General features: G+C 37.0%; 1 protein-coding gene across 1 annotated transcript in view; it reads left to right on the top strand.

The window, feature by feature from the left end:
* Positions 1–27335, top strand: part of DNAH12 (dynein axonemal heavy chain 12) — a 236638-nt gene that overhangs the window by 166592 nt on the left and 42711 nt on the right. Inside the window, exons 55-59 of the mRNA XM_033210211.1 lie at positions 648–862; positions 1985–2177; positions 4899–5091; positions 11651–11823; positions 17678–17818. Coding sequence (XP_033066102.1) covers positions 648–862; positions 1985–2177; positions 4899–5091; positions 11651–11823; positions 17678–17818 — 915 coding nt within the window. The remainder of the gene's footprint in view (positions 1–647; positions 863–1984; positions 2178–4898; positions 5092–11650; positions 11824–17677; positions 17819–27335) is intronic.

The raw sequence follows: 27335 nt of genomic DNA, 5'->3' as shown, positions 1-27335 counted from the left end.
GAAAATTTAATGTACCGTACTGAATACAAGAGAAACCTAGGACAGTGAGCATCATCCATGAGGAGGAGCAGAAAGCACATCATATATTACACATCTGAACCATGAATCATATATTCTTGAACACAGTCTTTACTAACTCAGAAGAAACTCCTAAATAAATCTCAGATACATACCACCCTAAACTTGGACACAATTTGTAATTCTACTCATAATCTAAGGAAATCCCTTATATGCTAGTGGATCTCATGTTTTAAATGTTTATCAAATATTTTATAGTATTATTTTCATATTATGTTAACAGATGTCATGTATTAAAGTTACCATGAAGACAGCATATTATATTGGGAAGAGCAGAGCTCATAGATTCACAAGGTCCTACTACTTCTAACACTGAACTAGTTTTGGAACCTTGAAACCTTGGGCAGAGTACTTCCTGAGACTGAATTTCTTCATTTGAAAAATAAGAAAAAGAAAAAAAACTCCTTTTCACTTTTTTCTCATAGGACTTTTGTAAAGAGTAATCCTGATAATGTATGTGAAATACTTTGTATTTGTACAGATTGATGGTGATGTTTATTATTTACATAATTTTAAAGAAATCTCAACGTTTATTTCTTCCTCTCAGAATTTTTCTTATTATATTCTAGGCCTTTAATGATTGACCCCCAGGGTCAAGCCAATAAGTGGATCAAAAACTCTGAAAAAGAAAATCAGCTTAGTGTTATTAAGCTATCAGATTCAGACTATATGAGAACGTTGGAAAACTGTATTCAGTTTGGAACTCCACTTCTATTAGAAAATGTTGGTGAAGAACTGGATCCATCTTTGGAGCCTTTACTACTTAGACAAACTTTTAAACAAGGTATAAAGCAATTACTATTAATCTGTAGAACTGTAAGATGATTGAATTATCTTAGAGGCATGAAAGAAGCCTACTATATAAATTTAATAATAATGTTAATAATGCAGAACTTCTGGTTCATTGTTACGAGTGAAAGGAAATTTGGAACAAGCTATCAGGAATGAACCTTAGCCAGATATTCTAAGATAAATACCTTGCCCTCTCTTCATTGCCTTAACCACTGTTATCTAGACTGTCAGAGAACATAAAGAAGTTGAAGCCAGCTTGAAATTCCTTTATCCTGTGACCCTTGACCACAAAAAGTCTGTTGTTATGAATAGTGATGGTGTCAAACTCCTGGCCTCAAGTGATCCTCCTCCCTCAGCCTCCCAAAGTGCTGGGATTATAGGAATTAGCCACCATGAATAGTGATGGTGAATGTGGGCCTGAGTTGAGTTTAGGTAAACATTGTCCACCTAATATCTTTCTGTTTATGAAAATTTGTCTCTGCCAAGTGCTATTACCTTTAAGAACTTTAGTCATTTACATATATTTTACAATCATAATTGAAAATTGATGGAGGAAGAAAGCTCAAAAGAAATATTGATTTACAAAGCTCTATGACAACCAGAGAAAATGTCCTATACTAACCCAGAAAGAGTCCTGCTGTATAACTGCTTACTTGTGGCTGTGTCTGTGACTTGTGCCACTCCTGTTTTCTATATGTTGTTATTATTTTGAGACAGAGTCTTGCTCTGTTACCCAGGATGGAGTGTAGTGGTGCAGTCTCAGCTCACTGCCTCCTGGGTTCAAGTGATTCTTGTTCCTTAGCCTCCAAAGTAGCTAGGATTACAGATGTGTGCCACCACGACACCCAGGTAATTTTTTTAGTATTTTTTAGTAGAGATGGGGTTTCACCATGTTGGCCAGGCTGGTGTTGAACTCCTTACCTCCAGTGATCCACCTGCCTTGGCCTCCCAAAGTGTTGGGATTATAGGTGTGAGCCACCGAGCCTGGCCTTGTTTTCTATTTTAAATTACTTTAGGACCGTTTATTTGTAACCTAGGCAAGGCCATAGAAGTACATAGCGTGAGGGGCTATATAACTAGCTCACTTGTTATGCGTTTGTTTTCTGAACTATAGGTGGCATTGATTGCATCAGACTTGGTGAGGTCATTATTGAGTATTCCTTTGATTTCAAATTTTATATCACCACAAAACTAAGAAATCCACACTACATGCCAGAGCTGGCTACAAAAGTGTCTTTGCTCAATTTCATGATAACTCCAGAAGGACTTGAAGATCAATTACTAGGTATTGTTGTTGCAAAGGAGAGGTATGTATTTTCTTAGATGCTTCTAGATGGTTTAAAAAGGAATATTTGTAGGCCATTAATATTTTTGTTTTGTGAATCTTTTAAAACTTTGTCAAATTTTATACTTTGTTACTATAAATAATCACATAATCCTCTAAAGTAGCCATCTGTAACAAGTAAGTTATAAGCCAACTGTGTTATATTGGGCTTTTAGTATGGGCAGTTGTGTTCAGGTTACATGCCATTGTTACAGGAAAGGGATCCCGATCCAGACCCCACGAAAAGGTTCTTGGATCTTGTGCAAGAAAGAATTCAGGGCGAGTCCACAGAGTAAAGTGAAAGCAAGTTTATTAAGAAAGTAAAGGAATAAAAGAATGGCTCCTCCATAGAGCAGCCCCAAGGGCTGCTAGTCGTCCATTTTTATGGTTATTTCTTGGCTATATGCTAAACAAGGGGTGGATTATTTATGCCTCCCTTTTTTAGACCATAGAGGGTAACTTTTTGACGTTGTCATAGCATTTGTAAACTGTTATGGCACTGGTGGGGTGTAGCAGTGAGGATGACCAGAGGTCACTTTTGTGGCCGTCTTGGTTTTGGTGGGATTTAGCCAGCTTCTTCACTGTAATCTGTTTTATCGGCAAGGTCTTTATGACCTGTTTCTTGTGTTGACATCTATCTCATCCTATGACTTAGAAGGCCCAGCCATTTAGCAATGCAGTCCAGTAGGTTTTAATCTCATTTTACCCACCCCCTACTCAAGATGGAGTTGCTCTGGTTCAAATTCCTCTGACACCATGACTTCTGACTTGCATCTGAATGAGCCAGAAATTTCACCCCTAGGAATCTATGCTGTAACTGTAAATAGAAATACATTCATTTATATACATATACACAAGATATTAATAAGAAAATGCTTAGCAAAAGAAGGAAAAAGCAGCATATAAAACTATATCCAGAATACATAATATTTTGTTTAAAAAAAGATTGATGTTTATCTACATATATAAAAAGAATAAAGATTGGGAAAGAATACACTTCAATGTTAAAGTAATTATCTCTGGTGGTAAGATTATGGGTAATTTTTATTGTTTTCTTTATACTTTATATATGTACTATTTTTATTTTAAGTTCCAGGGTACATATGCAGGATGTGCAGGTTTGTTACATAGGTAAATGTGTGCCATGGTGATTTGTTGCGCTTAACCCATCACCTCGGTAGTAAGCCCAGCATGCATTAGCTATTTTTCCTGATGCTCTCCCTCCTCCTACCCGCCCTGACAGGCCCCAGTGTGTGTTGTTCCCTACCCTGTGTCTATGTGTTCATCTTTTTCAGCTCCCGCTTATAAGTGAGAACATGCGGTGTCTGGTTTTCTGTTTTTGTGTTAGTTTGCTGACGATAATGGCTTCCAGCTCCATCCATGTCTCTGCAAAGGACATGATCTTGTTCCTTTTTATGGCTGCATAGTATTCCATGGTGTATATGTACCACATTTTCTTTATCCAGTCTATAGTTGACGAACACTTAGGTTGATTCCATGTCTTTGCTATTGTGAATAGCACTGCAGTAAACATACACGTGCATGTACCTTTATAATAGAATGATTTCTATTCTTTTGGTATATACCCAGTATATACCCAGTAATGGGATTGCTGTGTCGAATGGTATATCTGGTCCTAGGTCTTTGAGGAATCATCATACTTCTTTTGAGAAGTGTCCTTTGCCCACTTTTTAATGGGGTTGTTTGTTTTTTCTTGTAAACTTGTTTATGTTCTTTGTAGATTCTGGATATTAGACCTTTGTCAGGTGGATTGATTGCAAACATTTTCTCCCATTCTGTAGGTTGTCTGTACATTCTGATAGTTTATTTTGCTATGCAGAAGCTCCTTAGTTTAATTAGATCCAATTTGTCAATTTGTGTTTTTGTTGCAATTGATTTTGATGTTTTTGTCATGAAATCTTTGCCTGTGCCTGTAATAAGGATTAAAAACTTAAATGTAAAACCACAAATATGTATATTTTTTAAAAATGAGGAAAAACACTATGGTACCTGGGAGGGCTACTAGTAAATAATTGCTTCTGGAAGGAAATCTGATCTCACTTGAATCTAAATGTAGCATTATCAAGTGGTCTAGTAAATGAAATCGAATTAAAAGTGAAAATATTTAACCATGAAGTGTTTCTTCCAATATTTAAATCCCACTTGTAGAGTGTCCAGTGCAGAACCATGTCATAACATATTGTATTCCATGGTAGACTGTGTTATTTTGAAGTTTCATCCCATTTTTGTTTGACATAAGTGTTTTGACATAAATGTCAATTTTGTCTTTTACTTGAAGAGTCAGTTTTATGACCACTCATCCTTTCAATGTTTGCTACTATAGAAAATATGATGAAAATGAGACTTAGTGGTGACAAAATCAAGAAATAAATAAGAAGTCCATACTTTGAGTTTCTTCTCCAGTTCTTACTTTTGCATACCAGCTATGCCATATGGATAAGTCTAATGTATTCTTAGATTTACAGTGGCACATGTTATTGCCACATTTTACGTGCATACAATTAATGCTTTTTTTGCTTGAACTTCTCAAATAGTTGTGTGTGTGAAAGTATTTTTCCCTTCAAATAAAGCAGTTAATCACCTTAGTTTGTGTTAGATGTCTACAAATTTGTGATATGTAACACTTAGATATAAATTTAGATAAAATACTACAAATTTGGACTAAATGTTTCTATCTTTTTAGACCAGAATTAGAAGAGGAACGAAATGCCCTTATTCTTCAGTCTGCAGCTAACAAGAAACAGCTGAAAGACATAGAGAAAAAAATTTTAGAAACATTATCATCATCAGAAGGAAACATTTTAGAAGATGAAAGTGCAATTAAAGTCTTAGACTCTGCCAAAATGATGTCCAATGAGATAACAAAGAAGCAGCAGGTGAAAAAAGAATCCTAGAAATCTTTTGATTTAAATCTTAAGATTCTTAAGAAATCTTAAGATTCTGATTTTCTTCCAGCCCCCAAGGAAGGTGCTGGAGTAGCCTTGCTGGAAAGGAAAAAGAAAATGATAAAATACCAAAACATAAATTTAAACTCATAAGAGAATATCTTACTGTTAAATTATTTAAAACTTGGTCTGATCTATATGGTATCTATACACAGAAGAAATAAATTTAGAATGAATGTTTTAAAATATATTTATTATTATTGGATAGGTAAGGTATTATTAGAAGTATCAGATAGGTATTATTGGATAGGTAAGGTATTATTAGAAGTATTGGATAGGTATTATTGGATAGGTAAGGTATTATTAGAAGTATTGGATAGGTATCCAGTTTCAGCTTTCTCCGTATAGCTAGCCAGTTTTCCCAGCACCATTTATTAAATAGGGAATCCTTTCCCCATTTCTCGTTTTTGTCAAAGATCAGATGGTTGTAGATGTGTGGTGTTATTTCTGAGGGCTCTATTCTGTTCCGTTGGTCTATAACTCTGTTGAAACTGGATTCCTTCCTTACACCTTATACAAAAATTAATTCAAGACGGATTAAAGACTTAAATGTTAGACCTAAAACCAAAAAACCCTAGAAGAAAACCCAGGCAATACCATTCAGGACATAGGTGTGGGCAAGGACTTCATGACTAAAACCCAAAAGCAATGGCAACAAAAGCCAAAATTGACAAATGGGAGCTAATTAAACTAAAGATCTTCTGCACAGCAAAAGAAACTACCATCAGAGTGAACAGGCAACCTACAGAATGGGAGAAAATTTTTGCAATCTACCCATCTGCCAAAGGGCTAATATCCAGAATCTACAAATAACTTAAATTTACAAGAAAAAATCAAACAACCCCATCAAAAAGTGGGCAAAGGATATGAACAGACACTTCTCAAAAGAGAATGTGACACATGTGCCAGCAGACATGTGAAAAAAATGCTCATCATCACTGGCCATCAGAGAAATGCAAATCAAAACCACAATGAGATACCATCTCACACCAGTTAGAATGGCGATCATTAAAAAGTCAGGAAGCAACAGATGCTGGAGAGGGTGTGGAGAAATAGGAACGCTTTTACACTGTTAGTGGGACTGTAAACTAGTTCAACCATTGTGGAAGACTGTGGGGATTCCTCAAGGATCTAGAACTAGAAATACCATTTGACCCAGCCGTCCCATTACTGGGTATATACCCAAAGGATTATAAATCATGCTACTATAAAGACACATGCACACGTATGTTTATTGCGGCACTATTCACAATAGCAAAGACTTGGAACCAACCCAAATATCCATCAATGATAGACGGGATTAAGAAAATGTGCCACATACACACCACAGAATACTATGCAGCCATAAAAAAGGATGAATTCATGTCTTTGCAGGGACATGGATGAAGCTGGAAATCATCATTCCGAGCAAACTATCACAAGGACAGAAAACCAAACACTGCATGTTCTCACTCATAGGTGGGAATTGAACAATGAGAACACTTGGACACAGGGTGGGGAACATCACACACCGGGGCCTGTCGTGGGGTGGGGGGAGGGGGAGGGATAGCATTAGGAGATATACCTAATGTAAGTGACAAGTTAATGGGTGCAGCACACCAACATGGCACATGTATACATATGTAACAAACCTGCACATGTACCCTAAAACTTAAAGTATAATTAAAAAAACAAGAAGTATTGGAAAGGTATTATTATTGTACAGGGAAGGTATTATTAGAAGTATCAGATAGGTATTATTATTGGATAAGTAAGGCAGGCAACTTGGGTTCATTCAGGTTTTAATTGACTCTTCTCTGGATAATTGAATTTGAGAGTTTGTCTTACCTCTGTTTCTGATTGGAGTTCTTGGTGAAGGTAGTTGCTAGTTCATTGAACAATAAGGGATTCTAGGAAAAAATAGAGATTCTTAGACATTAATTCCATCATTATCTTATCATTTGTCAGGAAGACAGGTATGAGAGTTGAGGGTGGCAGGTGGAGGAAGAAAGCAAGTAGTCTACAGCCAATAATGGATTTATTGCAAATTCACCTAACAGAGCTGAATGAGATATATATATATATAGAGAGAGAGAGAGAGAGAGAGAGAGAGTGTGTGTGTGTATATAATGTGTATATATATTGTGTGTATATATATATACTTTTTTTTTTTTTTTTTTGAGACAGAGTTTTGCTCTCGTTGTCCAGGCTGGAGTACAGTGGCATGATCTCAGCTCACTCCAACCTCCACTTCCGGGTTCAAGTAATTCTCCTGCCTCAGGCCTCCCAAGTAGCTGGGATTACAGGTGCCCGCCACCATGCCGGGCTGATTTTTTTGTATTTTTAGTAGAGATAGGGTTTCATGATGTTGGCCAGGTTGGTCTTGAACTCCTGATCTCAGGTGATCTACCTGCCTCGGCCTCCCAAAGTGCAGGGATTACAGGCATGAGCCACTGTGCCCGGCCCTGAATGATATTTTTATACTACTTCTCTTTTTATAAAATAATACAATGTTATAAGCAGAAAAGGCATTAGCAAGCAGTTATTTTTTGTACTTCATAGTTGAGAAAACTAGGGCCCAGAAAAGTTGGCTGAGGCCCAAGTTTACACAATTAAATGGTATTACAGAATGACTTCTGTAAGCTAATGTTATTGATCTTCAGGCCTTTTGGTTTTCCTTGGCCCACCAAATGAGTTACGTGCTCCTTCACTTTAGGGTAATTAAAAAATAAAAAGAAACCTAAACAGAGATTGCACTAATTACTCAGCATCTCTCCACTGCTCCCCACCCCACAATGCACCCTTGCTGTGAGACAGAGGACTTTGTTGTTGTCGTCGTTGTTGTTGTTGTTGAGACAGTTTCGCTCTTGTTGCCCAGGCTATAGTATAATGGCGCTATCTTGGCTCATCACAACCTCCACCTCCCGGGTTCAAGCAATTCTTTTGCCTCAGCCTCCCAAGTAGCTGGGATTACAGGCATGCGCCACCACACCCGGCTAATTTTGTATTTTTAGTAGAGACGGGTTTCTCCACGTTGGTCAGGCTGGTCTTGAACTCCCAACCTCAGGTGATCCCCCTGCCTTGGCTTCTCAAAATGCTGAGATTACAGGCGTGAGCAGAGGGCTTTCTAAAGGTCTAGGCACCCTTCCCTTTTGGATAGATTTATTTTGCGTAAATGTGATGGTAATCATTCTTTCTGGTCACGTGTACTGTTTGGTGTTTTGTTTTGTTTTGGGTTTTTCATCTTGGGGGAGCCAAAGGAGTAGGGTCTTAGAGTAACATTCTGTGGCAGCCCCCAGTCTGGGACCATGGCTGAGATATTCTGTCATGTCTCCTTTCCCAATATCTGTCCATCAGAGCAGAACAAGCTACTTCTTGTTCCCTCACCAAACTAGTTTTCAAAGAGTAAAGAGGATAGGGAGCATTTATTGCCTTATTTCCTATTAAGACTCGAAGAGAATGGGCGATATAATTATTTATTGGTTCAAGTACTTTATCTTACAGTGAGAAAAATATAATAAATGATAGTATCTTTCTGACTGGATCCCATTGATCATTGCAAACACAGTTTTAAATTCATTATATGGTTTGAGCTAAAACATACTCCGTATTTGACCCTGACTTCTAGTCTACCTTTCTCCACCCAACTACTGTAAGAAAAAACATCTTCAGGGAAGGCTCTCCAACATAGTCAAAATCTGCTTTTCCCTTTTCCATAAACCCGCAAGATTACACAAACACAAACAAAACCTTACAAGTTTATTCTAGAGATTTCAAAGTTTACCCCTACTGCTACTCCAATGGTTTCCTGACTGAAGTTTAGTCTTTTTTATTTTTGGAAAGTGTTATATATATAAATATCACAGACCAGAAAAGTTTTACAAGTAATGAGTTGCCCTCTTTTAACATCTTAACATATACTCACAGTGTTTCTTTCTTTCTTTCTTTCTTTCTTTCTTTCTTTTTTTTTTTTTTTTTTGAGATGGAGTTTTGCTCTTGTTGCCCAGAGTTAAGTGCAATGGTACGATCTTGGCTCATAGCAACCTCTGCCTCCTGGGTTCAAGCCATTCTCCTGCCTCAGCCTCCAGAGTAACTGGGATTACAGACATGCGCCACCACACCCGGCTAATGTTGTATTTTTAGTAGAGACGGGGTTTCTCCATGTTGGTCAGGCTGGTCTCAAACTCCAGACCTCAGGTGATCCACCCGCCTCAGCCTCCCAAAGTGCTGGGATTACAGGCGTGAGCGCCTGCGCCCAGCCCACAGTATTTATTTCTTAGAAAATATCTTGTTCTGGCCGGGCGCGGTGGCTCAAGCCTGTAATCCCAGCACTTTGGGAGGCCGAGATGGGCGGATCACGAGGTCAGGAGATCGAGACCATCCTGGCTAACACAGTGAAACCCCGTCTCTACTAAAAATACAAAAACTAGCCGGGCGAGGTGGCGGGCGCCTGTAGTCCCAGCTACTCGGGAGGCTGAGGCAGGAGAATGGCGTAAACCTGGGAGGCGGAGCTTGCAGTGAGCTGAGATCCGGCCACTGCACTCCAGTCCGGCGACAGAGCGAGACTCCGCCTCAAAAAAAAAAAAAAAAAAAAAAGAAAATATCTTGTTCTTTGATTTTAGGCCATTAATGGTAAATGATTTTTAAAATGTATTTATATTTCTTAAGCCTAGCATTTCATGCTAAGGATTCAAGTTTAGCAAACACTGTTTTTAAATATACATAGATCAAGCCATGGAATATGAATTAAGTTATTATTTAATGTTTAAAAATTATGGCCCAGTGCAGTGGCTCATGCCTGTAATCCCAGCACTCCGGGAGGCCAAAGCAGGTGGATCACATGAGGTCAAGAGTTCAAGATTAGCCTGACCAACATGGTGAAATCCCATCTCTACTAAAACACAAAAATTAGCCAGGTGTGGTGATGGATGCCTGTAATCTCAGCTACTTGCGAGGCTGAGGCAGGAGAATTGCTTGAACCCAGAAGGTGGAGGTTGTAGTGAGCTGAGATCGTGCCACTGCACTCCAGCCTGGATGACAGAGCAAGACTCCCTCTCAAAAAAATAAAAATAAATAAAAATTGTATTTGCTGTTTGTTTCTGCTTGCTATTGCTATTAGTTGCAAAATGGCATTTGAATTGAAAGTCAAAGTTTAAATAGCAAAAGGTTTAAATGAGAATACTAAAATTATGCTTTCTTAGATAAGATGTCATTAATTCCCATTGTCAATAACTTTGTTTTACTTATTTATAGTTAGGACTGAGATTCCAAACTTATTTTTAGTTCATTTGTGGTTATACAGTATAATTTTGGGGAAAGTTTGTTTGCAAGTAACAGGAACCCACTTGAATTAGCTAAAATAAGAAAGATACAAGGGAATAGTTTATTTTCCCAATTATAGGACATACATCCAGACCTCAAGGATGAATGGAAGACCTTAAGTTTCTGTGCTCTCTGTCTCTTCCTCTACTTCTGGGGCTGTGTGGTCATTCTGTGCTCCCCTCTACTCCATCTGAAGACCAATTTCTTTTAAGACTTTTGTATCTCTTCTTTCATATATTCATCTAGCATGTAGAAACCAACATGTAGAAAAAGTCCCACTACCTTTTACTTCTAATGCCAATGCCACCTAACTTCCGTTTCTGAGGCTTTTAAAGTCTTAATTCTCTAGGGAAATTTTTGATTACCTTATCTTGGATCTTGTTTTATCCCTGCCTGTTGATTAAATTAGCAACAAACAGGATTTGGTAAAACATGATTACATAGGCGTACCATTCATCAGAGTCTGTAGATAGCATTACTGAAAAAGGAAGAGTGAGTTGGAATAGTGCTCGAAACATTGTTTCTATAGAATATCAACCTATCAGATTGAGTTGAAGAGCTATTATCTTGGAGAACATTTTTCTTTGGGGGTTGAATATCTACAGCCCTGTTAAGTTAGAAAATTAAACATATGAGAAGCTAGTTGAAAAAGCATCCTTGTGTATAAAACCATCAATCAACAAATAATTTCAAATACCTACTTTGCCAGACTGTGCAGGGTTCCAGTACATGAGTTAACACCGTAAGTATACAAACATGTACACTTGCTCTCCATCCTTCTCTCCCTCTTTACCTCTGACCTGTTAAAAGAAGGTGAATGACTACGGTAGACACAGATCAGTCAGTCAAAGAATAAGCAAAGCTTTCTTATTTGGTATGCCTCAAGAAAGAGATGGTTGGTAGCTGATCAAACTGTTAATCTGAAGTTTAAGCTTATTTTTTCTTTTTTCCCTCTCTTGTTCCTCCTCTCTCTCCTTCCCCTTTCCTCTATCCCTAGTTCTTTCCTTCATCCCCTTTTGTTTTATTTCTGGCTTTCAGTATGATAAAACCCTCTCTTGTAAACCATATTTAAATTTATATAATGTTATTGCATTGAGATTTTTAAAAAATATATAAACATTATATGAAAAGTATATAATTAAAATACTCTTCCTATTTCTTAATCTTGCTTTTTCTGTTCTTCTCTTAGATTGCAGAAAAGACAGAACTCAAAATAGCAGAGTCTCGAGAAGGCTATAGACCCATCGCCAAACACTCATCAGTATTATTCTTTAGCATTGCAGACCTGGCTAATATTGACCCCATGTATCAGTACTCTCTTACCTGGTTTGTGAACCTTTATATCAACTCTATTCATGACAGGTAAACATTCTCTCGCTTTATTTATCTTCCTGAGGTTGGATTTTCACAGCCCTTTCCATTTAAAAGGTAACTTTTTTATAACAAAACTTACATAATGTATATTCATTACAGAACATTAAAAATTTGGAAAAATGGCCAGGTGCAGTGGCTCACACCTGTAATCTCAGCATTTTGGGAGGCTGAGGCAGGCAGATCATTTGAGGTCAGGAGTTCAAAACCAGCCTGGCCAACATGGTGAAACCCCATATCTACTAAAAATACAAAAATTAACCAAGCATGGTGGCAGGTGCCTGTAATCCCTGCTACTCAGGAGGCTGAGGCAGGAGAATCGCTTGAACTCAGGAGGTGGATGTTGCAGTGAGCCAATATGGCACACCTGCTCTCCAGCCTGGGCAACAGAGTGAGACTGTCTCAAAAACTAAAAATATAAAAAAGTGGAAAAGTGAAAGAAAAAAAGACATATGAAAGATAATCAAAATCTTCTTTCTATTTTAAGTTGTTGTTTCACTCCTACTCAAGATTTAGGCGTGGAGGTATTAACTCTAGTTTTTTTTCTTCTCTCTTTTAAATATTTCAGTGAGGCAGGTGCATGATTTGTTTTTCCTAGCAACTCTAGTGTATCTTTCTCCAACCTTGAGGTCTCTCAAAGGCTTCAGTCCCACGTTTCTTTTTTCTTTATTTAATTTAATTAATTAATTTATTTTTGAGACAAGTGTCGCTCTGTCACCCAGGCTAGAGTGCAGTGGCACAATCACTGCTCACTGCAGCCTCAACCTCCTGGGCTCAGGTGATCCACCCACCTCAGCCTTCAGAGTAGCTGGGACTACAGGTGCACACCACTATGTCTGGCTAATTTTCGAATTTTTTTGTAGAGATGGGGTTTCACCATGTTGCCTAGGCTGGTCTCAAACTCCTGGACTCAAGAAATCTGCCTGACTCAGTCTCTGTAAGTGCTGAGATTACAGGAGTGAGCCACTGCACCTGGCCCCACATTTCTAATAGTTTTCTGGATATTTGCACTTGGAGTGCAATATCTGGATATTTCTGGATATTTGCACTGGATATTTGATATTGGAGTCAGACTGGAGTTGGGGATTACACCTCAGTTCTGCCACATACTAGCTGCATGCCTACAGGCAAGTTCGTTAACATGAGGTAATTGCCTCAGTTTTTCTTATCTATAAAATTGGGATGATAATAATAGTAGCTACCTTTTGAGTTTTTGAGAATTAGATAATATTTATAAAGTGTTTATAACAATGTCTGGTATTTAGTAACTGCTGTACTTGTTAAGTAAAATAAAAATACAACTTGAGCCAATCATGTATGTTGTAAGAAATTTCTACATTGACTCTTGGTAGAATAACCTCTGCTGAGTGATGAAATCCCTTCTCAGTTGGCATTTGGAATTTGAATTTATACAACCCATATGATGAAGGAAATTCAAGTTAAAGAATTGACATAAAAATGTCAATATCAAGTTTTGGTGAGGATGTGGAATAATTGGAACCCTCTTACACTGCTGGTTGGATTTTAAAATAATGTGGCCACTTTGGAAGTTCTTCAAAATATTAAACCTAGATTTGCCATGTGACCCAGCAATTCCACTCCTGGGTATATACCCAAGAGAATTGATTGCATATGTTCACACAAAAACTTTTAAAAAATTTAGGCATAAAATGCTATATTCAAGTTACTTGGGTTAGTTTTTCCGCCTTCAACATGAGATGTTATTCATGTGAAATACAGTTAGGTTCATTTGTTTATTTTTATGTTTCATTTTAGGGTTTTTCTTCATCTTTGTTGACTTTAATTTTATTATATGTTTGAGTACAGAAACCATTCATGACTCCAAAATTCAATCCTGTACAAAAAGATCTTCTCAGAGAAGTGTCAATACCACCATCCCTTCCATCCCATTCCCATGGTCCTATGTATTACTTTTTAAAAATCAAATTTTTAATTTTGAGTTAAGTGCAGATTCACATGCAATTATGAGAAACAATAAGGATCTCATGTACCTTTTACCCAGTTGCCCCAATGGTGACATTTTGAAAACCTGTAGAACAATATCACAACCATGATAATGACATTAATACAGTCAAGATACAGAATATTTCTACCACCACAAGGATCTCTGTGTTGCTCTTTTATAGCTATACCCACTTCCTTCCCATCCTTACCTCTTCCGTAACCCTTGGCAACCACTAACCTGTTCTCCATTTCTATACTTTCGTTACTTCAAAAATTTTATATAAATGGAATCATATGGCATGTAACTTTTTGAGATTGGCTTTTTTTACTCAGCATAATTCTCCAGGGATTAGTTCAGGTTGCTATGTGTATAAATATTTGGCTCTTTTTGATGGCTGAGAAATATTTCATAGCATGAATTTACCACAGATTAAAATCTGTTTAATCATTTACCTGTTGAAGGACTTCTGAATTACTTCCAGTTTGGGGTTACTATGAATAAAAGTGCTATAAACATTCATGTACATATATTTGTGAATAGAAATTTTTATTTCTCTGAGATAAATACCCAGGAGTGCAATTGCTGGGTTATGTAGCAGTTGTTTGTTTAGATTTTTTTCTTTTTTCTTTTTTGCAAACAAGACATAGGGTTTATTGAGGACTCTTTTTTTAAGCTTTTAGGTTCAGGGGTACATGTGGAGGTTTGTTATACAGGTAAACTACATGTCACAGGGGGTTAGTATACAGATTGTTTTGTCACCCAGGTAATGAGCATGATACCTGAAAGGTAGTTTTTTGAACCTCACTGTCCTCCCACTCTCCACCTTTGAGTAGGCCCCAGTGTCTATTGTTCCCTTCCTTGTGTCCAAGTGTACTCATGTTATATAAGTGAGAACATGCAGTATTTGGTTTTCTGTTCCTGCATTAGTTTGCTTAGGATAATGGTCTCCAGCTCCATCTATGTTGCTGCAAAGGACACGAGTTCATTCTTTTTGGTGGCTTTGTTGTATTCCATGTTGTATCTGTACCACATTAGTTTTATCTAGTCTACGATTGACAGGCATCTAGGTTGATTCCAGGTCTTTGCTATTGTGAATAGTGCTGTGATGAACATACGTATACGTGTCTTTATGGTAGAACAGTTTATATTCCTTTGTGTATATACCCAATAATGGATTGCTGGGTCAAATGGTAGTTCTGTTTTAAGCTCTTTGAGAAATCTTCAAACTGCTTTCCACGGTGAACCAATTTACATTCCCACCAGCGGTGTATAAGTGTTCCCTTTGCTCCACAATTTTGCCAGCTTCTGTTATTTATCTTTTTTTTTTTTTTTTGACTTTTTAATTATAGCTGTTCTGACTGGTGCAAGATAGTATTTTATTGTGGTTTTGATTCGCATTTCTCTAATGATTAATGACTTTAAGCATTTTTTCATATGCTTTTTGGCCATGTGTATGTCTTCTTTTGAAAAGTATCTATGTCCTTTGCCTACTTTTTAATGGGGTTGTTAGTTTTATGCTTGTTAATTAATTAAAGTTTCTTGCAGATTTTGGATATTAGATCTTTGTCAGATGTACAGTTTGAAAATATTTTCTCCCATTGTGTGGGCCGTCTGTTTACTCTGTTGATAGTTTCTTTTGCTGTGCAGAAGCTCTTTAGTTGAGTTTTACAAAATTTTTTAAAGAAAGTGACAGCCTGGGCAACATAGTGAAACCCCATCTCTACAAAAAAAAAGAAAAAAAAAACTAGCTGAGCATGGTGCCATGCACCTGTAGTCCCAGCTACTTAGGAGGCTGAGATGGGAAGATTACTTGAGCCCAGGAGGTAGAGGTTGCAGTGAGCTGTGATCATGCTACTGCACTCCAGCCTGGGTGACAGGGTGAGACCCTGTCTCAAAAATAATAATAATAATAAAGTGCCAAACTATTTTTTAGAATGGCTACATCATTTTATATTCCCATAGGTATTATATTTTTAAATTGAACTAAAAATATTGAAAGCAATATATGCTTATTGTGAACATTTTTTGGAATATGAGAGTATAAAGAATATCAGTCATAACTCCACCCAGTAATTACATTTATCCATATGTTTTCTGACTTTTTATGTATTTTTTTTCTTTTTGAGATGGAGTCTTTTTTTGTGTGTGTATTTTTTAAATTTATTTTTAGTTCAAAAATTATAATTGTATATACTTGCTGAGTACAGTGTGATTTTTTTTTATTATACTTTAAGTTCTAGGGTACATGTGCATAACGTGCAGGTTTGTTACATATGTATACTTGTGCCATGTTGGTGTGCTGCACCCATCAACTCGTCAGCACCCATCAATTCATCATTTATATCAGGTATAACTCCCAATGCAACCCCTCCCCCCTCCCCCCTCCCCATGATAGGCCCCGGTGTGTGATGTTCCCCTTCCCGAGTCCAAGTGATCTCATTGTTCAGTTCCCACCTATGAGTGAGAACATGCGGTGTTTGGTTTTCTGTTCTTGTGATAGTTTGCTAAGAATGATGGTTTCTAGCTGCATCCATGTCCCTACAAAGGACGCAAACTCATCCTTTTTTATGGCTGCATAGTATTCCATGGTGCATATGTGCCACATTTTCTTAATCCAGTCTGTCACAGATGGACATTTGGGTTGATTCCAAGTCTTTGCTATTGTGAATAGTGCCGCAATAAACATATGTGTGCATGTATCTTTATAGCAGCATGATTTATAATCCTTTGGGTATATACCCAGTAGTGGGATGGCTGGGTCATATGGTACATCTAGTTCTAGATCCTTGAGGAATCGCCATACTGTTTTCCATAATGGTTGAACTAGTTTACAATCCCACCAACAGTGTAAAAGTGTTCCTATTTCTCCACATCCTCTCCAGCACCTGTTGTTTCCTGACTTTTTAATGATTGCCATTCTAACTGGTGTGAGATGGTATCTCATTGTGGTTTTGATTTGCATTTCTCTGATGGCGAGTGATGACGAGCATTTTTTCATGTGTGTTGGCTGTATGAATGTTGAGACGGAGTCTTATTCCATTACCCAGGCTCAAGTGCAGTGGCGTGATCTCACACTACAACCTCCACCTCCCGGGTTCAAGCAATTCTCCTGCCTCAGCCTCCCTCGTAGCTGGGATTACAGGATTGTACCACCACCCGTGGCTAATTTTTGTATTTTTAGTAGAGATGAGGTTTCACCATGTTGGCCAAGCTGGTCTCAAACTTCTGACCTCAAATGATCCACCCACCTCGGCCTCCTAAAGTGCTGGGATTACAGGCAAGAGGCACCGTGCCTGACCTTTTCATGCATTTTTAAAATATGTAGATCTTTATCTAGATTTTATGCTTATTTGGGGCAGGCAAATGTTTTATGATTCTTTGTCTCTTACATTTCCTTCCCTAGCATAGAGCCTTACACTAAGAGATTTAATAGGCATGTTTTTTAAAATTAACTGATTGTTTTCAGTCACTGTGGGGCAGAATAAGATATTTAGGATTTGGAAAATAGAGAGATGGTATAAGCCGTATTTCACTTTCTCCGAGAATTGTACCCTACATTTTAAAACTTTTTATTTTAAAATAGTTATGGACTCACAAGAAGTTGCACACAGAAAAATATGTGCAGAGAGGTTTCCTGTACCTTTCATTTGGTTTCTCCAATGCTAGTATCTTGCCTATAGTACAACCGAGAAACTGACATGGCTACAACCCATAGAGCTTATTCAGATTTCACCAGTTTTACATGCCCTCGTGTGTGTGTCTTTATATGTTTTTAATAGTGATACTTTTGTAAAATAAAAAGTGCATATGTTAATTCACATTGCTTATATTTTCCTAGTTTTGTTTGACAATACCATTTTCCTTCTTTTTAACTTTTAGTAACAAATCCAAGATTTTGGAAAAGCGCCTACGATATTTAAATGACCACTTCACATACAACTTATATTGTAATATATGCCGATCACTATTTGAGAAGGACAAGCTGTTATTTTCCTTTTTATTATGTGCCAATCTTCTTCTGTAAGTTACTTGCTTTTTCCATAATTTATTTATTTTTAAAACCTCCCTGGAAAATCAAATCTGTAAATATATCTTCTCACAGAAGGCTATATTTTTCTTTGCTTAAGTCATGATTTTACTTGTGCATTTCACTGATAACAATAGCTTCTACAATAGTATTGGTGTTTATTTAATTTTTTAAATGTACATAACATAGAAAAGTTCACAGAGTATTAATGTACAGTTCAACAAATTCTTACAAAGGGAAGATCTGGTGATGAAATAGAACATTTCCCCACCATCCTTGAAGCACGTGTACTCCTTTCGGTTACCACCTCCTTACTCCCCAAAAAGGTAACTGCTACACTCACTTAAAACACTGCAGTTTAGTTTGACATATATAAGCAAGTAATATGTATTCTTTATTCTTTTATCTGGCTTCTTTTCCTCAACATTACTTTCATGAGACTCATCCATGTCGTAGCATGAGGCTAGTTCATTTGCTGTGACTGCTTTACAGTATTCCATTAGAAGAATACATTGATGTTTACCTGTCTACTCAATGAACAGATGAGTTGTTTCCAGTTTGGCACTAGTGTACGTAATGGTGCTATGAACAATCTTGTGTATAAATGTAGGGGCACACGTGCACACATTTCTGTCGGGAAGATGCCTAGAAAGAAAGTTACAAATTGTTTTCCAGAATGATTGTACCAGTTTACATCCTATTAACAGAATTTGATCATTCCATTGCACCAGATCCCCACCAACGTTTTATTTTTGTTGTTGTTGTTGTTGTTTGTTTTGAGACGGAGTCTCACTCGGTTGCCCAGGCTGGAGTGCAGTTGTGGGATCTCGCTTACCACAACCTCTGCCTCCTGGGTTCAAGCGATTCTCCTGCCTCAGCCTCCAGAGTAGCTGGGACTACAGGCATGCACCACCATGCCTGGCTAATTTTTGTATTTTTAGTAGAGACAGGGTTTCACTATGTTGGCCAGGCTGGTCTCAAACTCCTGACCTCGTGATCTGCCCACCTCGGCCTCCCAAAGTGCTGGTATTACAGGCGTGAGCCACCGTGCCTGGCCCCCACCAATGTTTTATATTGTTGTTTAAAAGAAATCTATTTTGGTACGTGATACATATTATTGAATCATGGTTTGAATTTATATTTCTCTGATGACTAATGAAGTTAAACACTAGTTCATGTTTATAGGCCACTTGGAAATCTTCTAGTGTACTTATTCACATCACTTGCCTATTTATGGGGTTTTTCTTAGGGATTTGTATGAGTTCTTTATATATTCTAGACACAAATCCCTTGACAATTATTTAATTGTGTGACAAATTGGCACTCACTCTAGTTTGCTTTCTCTTTCTCTTAATGCTGCCTTTTGCTGAACACAAGTTCTTAATTTTAATATAGTCTGATTTATGGTTCTAGCTTTGTGAAAACTCTTTTCACAGCCCAATATTATGAAGGTATTCTCCTATATAACCATCTGGAAGCTTTATTATGCCTTTCACATTTAGATGTACAAGCCACATGCAACTGATGTGTGTACATGGTCTAAGGAAATGTCAAATTTTACATTTTTTCCATGTAGCTCTCCACTTGTTGAAAAAACTGGCCTTTTCCCTACTGCTCTGTAGTGCCTTCCTTGCCATAAATAATACATTCATATATCTAGATCTGTTTCTGGACTGTCTATTCAGTTCCATTAATGTGTTTGTCTGTAATTAATCTTGATGTCTGATAGTGTTTCATCTTGTTCTTTAAGTTTTTATTTGTTTCAACTGGTTTTTGGGGGAACCGGTGGTGTTTCGTTACGTGAATAAGTTCTTTAGTGGTGATTTCTGAGATTTTGGTGCACCCATCACCAGAGCACCTATGTGTAGTCTCTTATCCCTCTTCCCCCGCCAAAAGTTTCTCTCAAGTCCTCAAAGTCCAATGTACCATTCTTATGCCTTTATGACCTCATAGCATAGCTCCCTTATATGAATGAGAACATAAGAAGTTTGCCTTTACTTTACAGTAAGTGAAGTGAGTTACTTCACTTAGAATAATAATCTCCAGGCCAGGTGTGGTGGCTAATGCCTGTAATCCCAGTACTTTGGGAGGCCAAGGCAAGTGGATCACCTGACTTCAGGAGCTCAAGACCACCCAGGGCAACATCGTGAAACTCTGTCTCTACTAAAAATACAAAAAAATTAACCAGGTGTGGTGCCACATGCCTGTAGTCCCAGCTACACAGGAGGCTGAGGCATGAATCGGTTGAGCCTTGGAGGCAAAAGTTGCAGTAAGCCGAGATAGTGCCACTGTATTCCAGCTTGGGCTACAGAGTGAGACTCTGTTTAAAAATAAATAAAGTAATAGTCTCCAATTCCATCCAGGTTGCTGCGAATGCCATTATTTTGTTCCTTTTTATGGCTGAGTAGTATTTCGTGGTACATATATATATATCGCATTTTCTTTATCTACTTGTTGATTGATGGACATTGGGGCTGGTTTCATACTTTTGCAATTGCAAATTGTGCTGCTATAAACATGTGTAAGGTGTCTTTTTCATATGCTGACTTCTTTTCCTCTGGGTAGATACCGAGTAGTGGGATTGCTGGATCAAACAGTAGATCTACTTTTAGCTCTTTAAAGAATCTCCACACTGTTTTCTATAGTGGTTGTACTAGTTTACATTCCCACCAACAGTGTAAAAGTGTATCCTTTTCACTGCATCCATGCCAACATCTTTTTTTTTTTTTTTAATGGCCATTCTTGCAGGAGTGAGGTGGTATCATGTTGTGGTTTCGATTTGCATTTCCCTGATAATTAGTGATGTTGAGCATTTTTCCATATGCTTGTTGGCCATTTTTCCATATGCCTGTTGACCGTATATCTTCTTTTGAGAATTGTCTGTTCATGTCCTTAGCCCACTTTTTTAATAAGATTGTTTGTTGTTGTTGTTTTTTTTTTCCTGCTAATTTGTTTGAGTTCTTTGTAGATTCTGGATATTAATCCTTTGCCAGATGTGTAGAGATTGTGATGATTTTCTCCCACTCTGTGGATTGTCTGTTAACTCTGCTGATTATTTCTTTTGCTGTGCAGAAGGTTTTTAGTTTAATTAAGTCCCATCTATGTATCTTTATTTTTGTGGCATTTGTTTGTTCTTTTATACAAGAGTGTCTTTCTTATTCTTGGATCTTTGCATTTGCATATAAATATTAGCATCATCTGGTCAAGTCCAAAGTGGAAAGATACCCAGTAATATGCAGAAGTTTTGATTAGGAGTGCATTGGAACTGTAAATCAGTTTGTGGGAAATTAACAATTTTATAATATTGAGTGTTTCGGTCTAAGAACATAGTATGTCACTCCATTTTCCTTAGTTCTTTTTCATTTCACTCTATAATGTTTCATAGTTTTCTATGTCTTGCCTGTCCTTTTTTTTGAAAAGGCTTTATTTTGTAGAGCAACTTTAGATCCACAGCAAAACTGAGCAGAAGACACAGAGATTTCTTATATACAACCTCCTGCACTAACAAAACCCCTTACCAGCGTGATATATTTGTTAGAATCTATGAGCTTGCATTGACATATCATTGTCACTCATAAGTAAGTTCATAGCTAACATCAGGCTTCACTCTGGGTGTTATATACCTATCAATTTTGACAAGTGTATAATGTCATATGTCTATCATTATAGTTTCACTGCTCTAAAAATCCTCTGTGTTCTACTTATTCAGCCCTCCCTCTCCTCAACCCTGCCAATCACTGATTCTTTTGTTATCTCCATGGTTTAGTTTTGTCATTTCCAGAGGGTTATATAGTTGGAATTATGCACTATGTATGCCTTTTCAGATGGGCTTTTTTTCTCTTAGTTATAAGGTTCCTCCATGTCTTTTCATGGCTTGATGGCTTATTTCTTTTTAGTGCTGAATTATATTCCATTGTTTGGATGTACCACAGTTTATTCATTAACCTACTGATGGACATCTCAGTTGCTCCTAAGTTTGGGCAATTATGAATAAATATGCTACAAACATTCATGTGTAAGTTTTTGTGTGAACGTGAGTTTTCAACTCCTTTGGGTAAGTACCAGGTGTGCAACAGCTGGATTGTGTGGTAAGAGTATGTTTAGTTTTGTAAAGAACTACCAAACTGTCTTCCTGAGTGGCCATAACATTTAGCATCTCCACCAGTAATGAATAAGAGTTCATGTTGCCTATTTTGGAAAGTGGCCGTTTTAATAGTGTTTAGTGATATTTCATTTTAATTTGGAATTTCCTAATGAAATGTGATATTGAGCATCTTTTCCTATTCTTATTTGCCAACTATATATCTTCTTTGGTGAAATGTCTGTTCAGGTCTTTTGCCTTTTTTTTTTTTTTTCTGAGGCAGATTCTTGATCTCTCATCCAGGCTGGAGTACAGTGGTTCTATCTTGTCTTGGCTCACTGCAACCTCCACTTCCTGGGGTCAATTGATTCTCCTGCCTCAGCCTTCCGAGTAGCTGGAATTACAGGTACCTGCCATCAAGCCTGGCTAATTTTTGTATTTTTAGTAGAGACAGGGTTTTACCATTTTGGCCAGGCTAGTCATGAACTCCTGACCTCAAGTGAGCTGCCTGCCTTGGCCTCCCAAGTGCTGGGATTGCAGGTGTGAACCACTGTGCCCAGCTCTCAAATGTTTTTTCTGCATCTTTTGATAGGATCATATGGTTTTACTTCTTTACTCTCTTGCTATGATGAATTACATTAATTAATTTTCACTTGTTGAATCAGCCTTTCATACCTATAATAAATCCTGCTTAATCATGGTGTATAATTCTTTCCATACATTATTGGATTTGATTTGCTAATATTTTGTTGCTAATATTATGCTCCTTTTGTTGAGGATTTTTGCATCTATTTTTATGAGAGATTTTGGGATTGTAGTTTTCCTTTCTTGTAATGTCTTGCTTGGTTCTGGTGTTAGGTAATACTGACCTCATAGAACCAGTTAGGAAGTATTTCTTCCACTATTTTCTGAAAGACATGGTGGAATTGGTTTAATTTCTTCCTATATGTTTAGTAGAATTCTTCAGTGAACCCATCTGGGCTTGGTGCTTTCTGTTTTAGATGATTATTAATTATTGATTCAATTTTGTTAATAGATATAGGTCTATTCATATTATCTATTTTTCCTTGTGAGAGTTTTGGGAGATTGTGACTTCTTTATCTTTATGTAATGCTCCTCTTAATTCCCAATAATTTTCCTTGCTCTGAAGTCTTCTTAGTCTGAAATCAATATAACTACCTTACTTCCCCTTCATTAGTGTTAGCATGGTATATCTTTCTCTATCTCTACTTTTAATGTATCTGTGTTTTTATATGTTCAAAGTGGGCTTCCTGTAGACAACATTTAGTTGGGTCTTGCTTTTGGATCCACTCTGACAACCTGTCTTTTAATTGATGTATTTAGATCATTGACATTTAAACTGATTACTGATACAGTTGGATTAATATCTACCATATATGTTAGTTTCCTATTCATTACCCTTGTTCTGTTGTTGTTATTGTTTTTATCTTCTATTTTTCTGTCTTCTCTGGTTTTAGCTATTTTGTATGATTTCATTTTTTCTCTTCTCTTAGCAGATCAATTCTACTTGCTTCTTAAAAAAAAACTTTTAGTTATTGCCCTTGAGTTTGCAATGTACATTTACAACTAATCTATCTAAGTCCTTATTCAAATAACACTATACCACTTCCTGCAATTACTTTGTAACTCCAGTTTCTCCTCCCACTCTCCCTTGTAACGTTGTGGTCATTCATTTCACTTATCCATAGCCATAGTCATCAAATACATTGTTGCTATTATTATTTTGCACAGCTGTTATTTTCATTTTTGTATCTTTTAATTAGCACATAATTGTATGTATTTTTCAGTTTCATAGTAATATTTCAGAACATACAGGTTATAGTGATCAGATCAGGGTAATGAGCATATCCATCATCTCAAACATTTATCACTTCTTTGTGCTATAGGAACATTCAGTATTCTCTCTTCTAGTTATGTAAAAATACATACAAGTGATCCTTGAACAACATAGGTTTCAGCTACACCAGTCCACTGATACATGGATTTTTTAAAAAATATATTGGAAACATTTTTTATGATTTGTGACACTTTGGAAAAACACAGATGAGCTGCCTAGCCAGAAACACTCAAAAACTTAAGATTGGGTATGTCATAAATACATAAAATACTTGTAGATACTAGTCTATTTTTATCATTTACTACCATAAAATATACACAAATCTATTATAAAAAGTTAAAATTTATCAAAACTCACACACTCACAGTGCGTACATGGCATCATTTGCAGTCAAGAAATGTAAACAAATATAAAGATGCAGTATCAAGTCATAACTGCATAAAATTAACTGTAGCACATACTGTACTACTGTAATAATTTTGTAGCCCCATCCTGTTGCTGTTGATGTGAACTTAAGTGTTATGATTATCCACTTAAAATGTCAGGTGACGCTCATCATCGCAAGAGCAGTTCGTCTCTTCAGTACATTGGGTATAGCAGTAAAAAGTGATCTCTTCATGGTTCTCGTGTATTTTTCATTGTGTTTAGTACAATATCACAAACTTGGAATAACATAGAACAAAGTGACACTAGTGTATAATTCTTTGTATGCATTATTGGATTTGATGTGCTAATATTTTGTCGAGGATTTTTGTGTCTATTTTCATGAGAGATTTTGGTTTGTAGTTTTCCTGGAAGTTCTCCCAAGAGACAGAGAAGAGTCATTACAGTACAAGAAAAAATGGAATTGTTTGATATTTACCATAAGTTGAGGTCTGCAGCCATGGTTACCCACCATTTCAGACAGACATTTCATCTTGTAAACAGATTATGTAAACTTATAGTATTGATAAATACAGTATATACTGTAAATGCATTTTTCTTATGATTTTCTTGATAATATTTTCTTTTTCTGGTGTACTTTATTATAAGAATATCGTATGTAATGCATATAACATGTAAAATATATATACTAATTGACTATCAGTAAGATTTTCAGTCAACAATAGACTGTTAATAGTTAAGTTTTGAGGGAGTCAAAAATTATACATGAATTTTGACGCATGGGGGGTCAGCACCTTAACTCCTGTGCTGGTTGTTCGAGAGTCAAATGTAATATATTATTGTTAACTATACTCATCCTACAGTGCCACTGAATACTAGAACTTCTTTTGTATCCTTTAACAAATTTCTTCCTATTCCCTGCTTTTCCCTATGTTTCCCAGCCTCTAGTATACTCTGTTCTACTTTTTACTTCTATGAAATCCACTTTTTTTAGCTTCTACCTATGAGAACATGTGGTGTTTAACTTTCTGTTCCTGGCATATTTCACTGAACATGTCTTTCAGTTTCATTCATGTTGCCACAATGAGAAATTTTCATTCTTTTTATGGCTGAATAGTATTCCATTGTGTATGTATACCACATTGTTTGTATCCCTTCATCTGTTGTTGGACACTTAGGTTGATTCCATACCTTGGTTATTGTGAATAGTGCTACCAAAAAAAATCAGGGCGCAGATGTCTCTTCAATATAATGATTTGCTTTCCTTTAGATAAAGGCTTGGTCGTGGGATCGCTGGATCATACGGTAGTTTGATTTGTAGTTTTCTGAGGAACCTCCATACTGTTCTCCATACTGGTTGTACTAGTTTACATTTCTATCAATAGTGCATAAGAGTTCCCTTTTCTCTGCATCTTCACCAGCATTTGTATTTTTTGGCTTTTTGATGATAGCCATTCTAACTGGGGTGAGATGATATCTCATCGTGGTTTTGATTTGCATTTCCCTAATTATTAGTGATTCTGAACATTTTTTCATGTGTTTTTGGCCATTTGTGTGTGTGTGTGTGTGTGTGTGTGTGTGTTTGAGAAATGTCTGTTCAGATCATTTGCCTATTTTTTTTTTTTCTTTTGAGACAGAGTCTCACTTTGTCGCCCAGGCTGGAGTGCAGTGGCACTTTCCTGGCTCACTGTAACCTCCACCTGCCTGGCTCAGGTGATCCTCCCAACTCAGCCTCCAAAGTAGCTGGGACACAGGCACATGCTACCATGCTTGGCTAATTTTTGTATTTTTCTTTTTGTAGAGAGAGTGTTTTGCTATGTTGCCCAGTCATGCACTCCTGGGCTAAAGTGATCCACCTGCCTTGGCCTCCCAGAGTGCTGGGATTACAGGCATGAACCACCATGCTAGCCTCATTTGCCCATTTAAAAATTAGATTTTTTTTTTTTTCTGTTGAGATGTTTGAGTTCCTTGTATATTCTGTATATTAATTCCTTGATGGATGAATAGTTTGCAGATATTTTCTTTTTCTTTTCTCTTTTTATTTTATTTTATTTTATTTTTTTTTGAGATGGAGTCTCAGTCTGTCGCCCAGGCTGGAGTACAGTGGCGCAATCTCAGCTCACTGCAACCTCTACGTCCTGGGTTCAAGTGATTCTCCTACCTCAGCCTCCTCAGTAGCTGGGATTACAGGCATCCACCACCATGCCTGGCTAATTTTTTGTGTGTGTTTTTAGTAGAGACGGGGTTTCACCATGTTGGTCAGGCTGGTTTCAAACCTCGTGATCCATCTGTCTCAGCCTCCCAGAGTGCTGGGATTACAGGTATAAGCCGCCGTGTCTGGCCAGTTTGCAAATATTTTCTCCCATTCTGTAGGTTGTCTTTTCACTGTGTTGATTGTGTCTTTTGGTGTGCAGAAGTTTTTAGTTTGATATAATCCCACTTATTTGTATTTTGCTTTTGTTTCCTGTGCTTTTGAGATCTTATTCATAAAATCTTTTCCAGGACTGATGTCCTGAAGCATTTCCCCATGTTTTCTTCTAGTAATTTTATAGCTTCAGGTTTTACATTTAGGTCTTTAAGCCATTTTGAGTTGATTTTTGTATAGAATAAGAGGAGATGGTCTAGTTTTGTTCTTCTGTGTATAGATATCCAATTTTCCCCAGAACCATTTACTGAAGAGACTGTCCTTCCCCCAATCAGTGTTCTTGGTACCTTTCTCAAAAGTCAGTTGGCTGTAGATACATGGATTAATTTCTGGGTTCTCTATTCTGTTCCACTGGTCTATGTGTCTGATTATATGCCAGTACCATGCTGTTTTCATTAATATAGCTTTGTAGTATATTTTGAAGTCTGGTACTGTGACACATCTAGCTTTGTTCGTTTTGCTTAGTATTGTTTTGGCTATTTGGGGTCTTTTGTGGTTCAATGCAAATTTTAGGATTTTTTTTTTTTTTCTATTTCTGTGAAGAACATCATTGGTATATTGAAAGAGAGTGCATTGAATCTTTTGATCACCTTGGGTAGTATGGTCATTTTAACAATATTAATTTTTCTAATCCATGAAGATGGGATGTCATTCTATTTTTTGGTGTCTTCTTCAATTTCTTTCATCATTGTTTTTTGGTGTTTTTTAAGTTTTCCTTGTAGAGAGCCTTCACCTCCTTGGCTAAATTTATCCCTAGGTATT

Source organism: Trachypithecus francoisi, unplaced genomic scaffold (assembly GCF_009764315.1).
Source record: "Trachypithecus francoisi isolate TF-2019V2 unplaced genomic scaffold, Tfra_2.0 Lachesis_group0, whole genome shotgun sequence".
Lineage (NCBI taxonomy): Eukaryota > Metazoa > Chordata > Mammalia > Primates > Cercopithecidae > Trachypithecus > Trachypithecus francoisi.
This window is presented reverse-complemented; position numbering and strand designations above follow the sequence as displayed.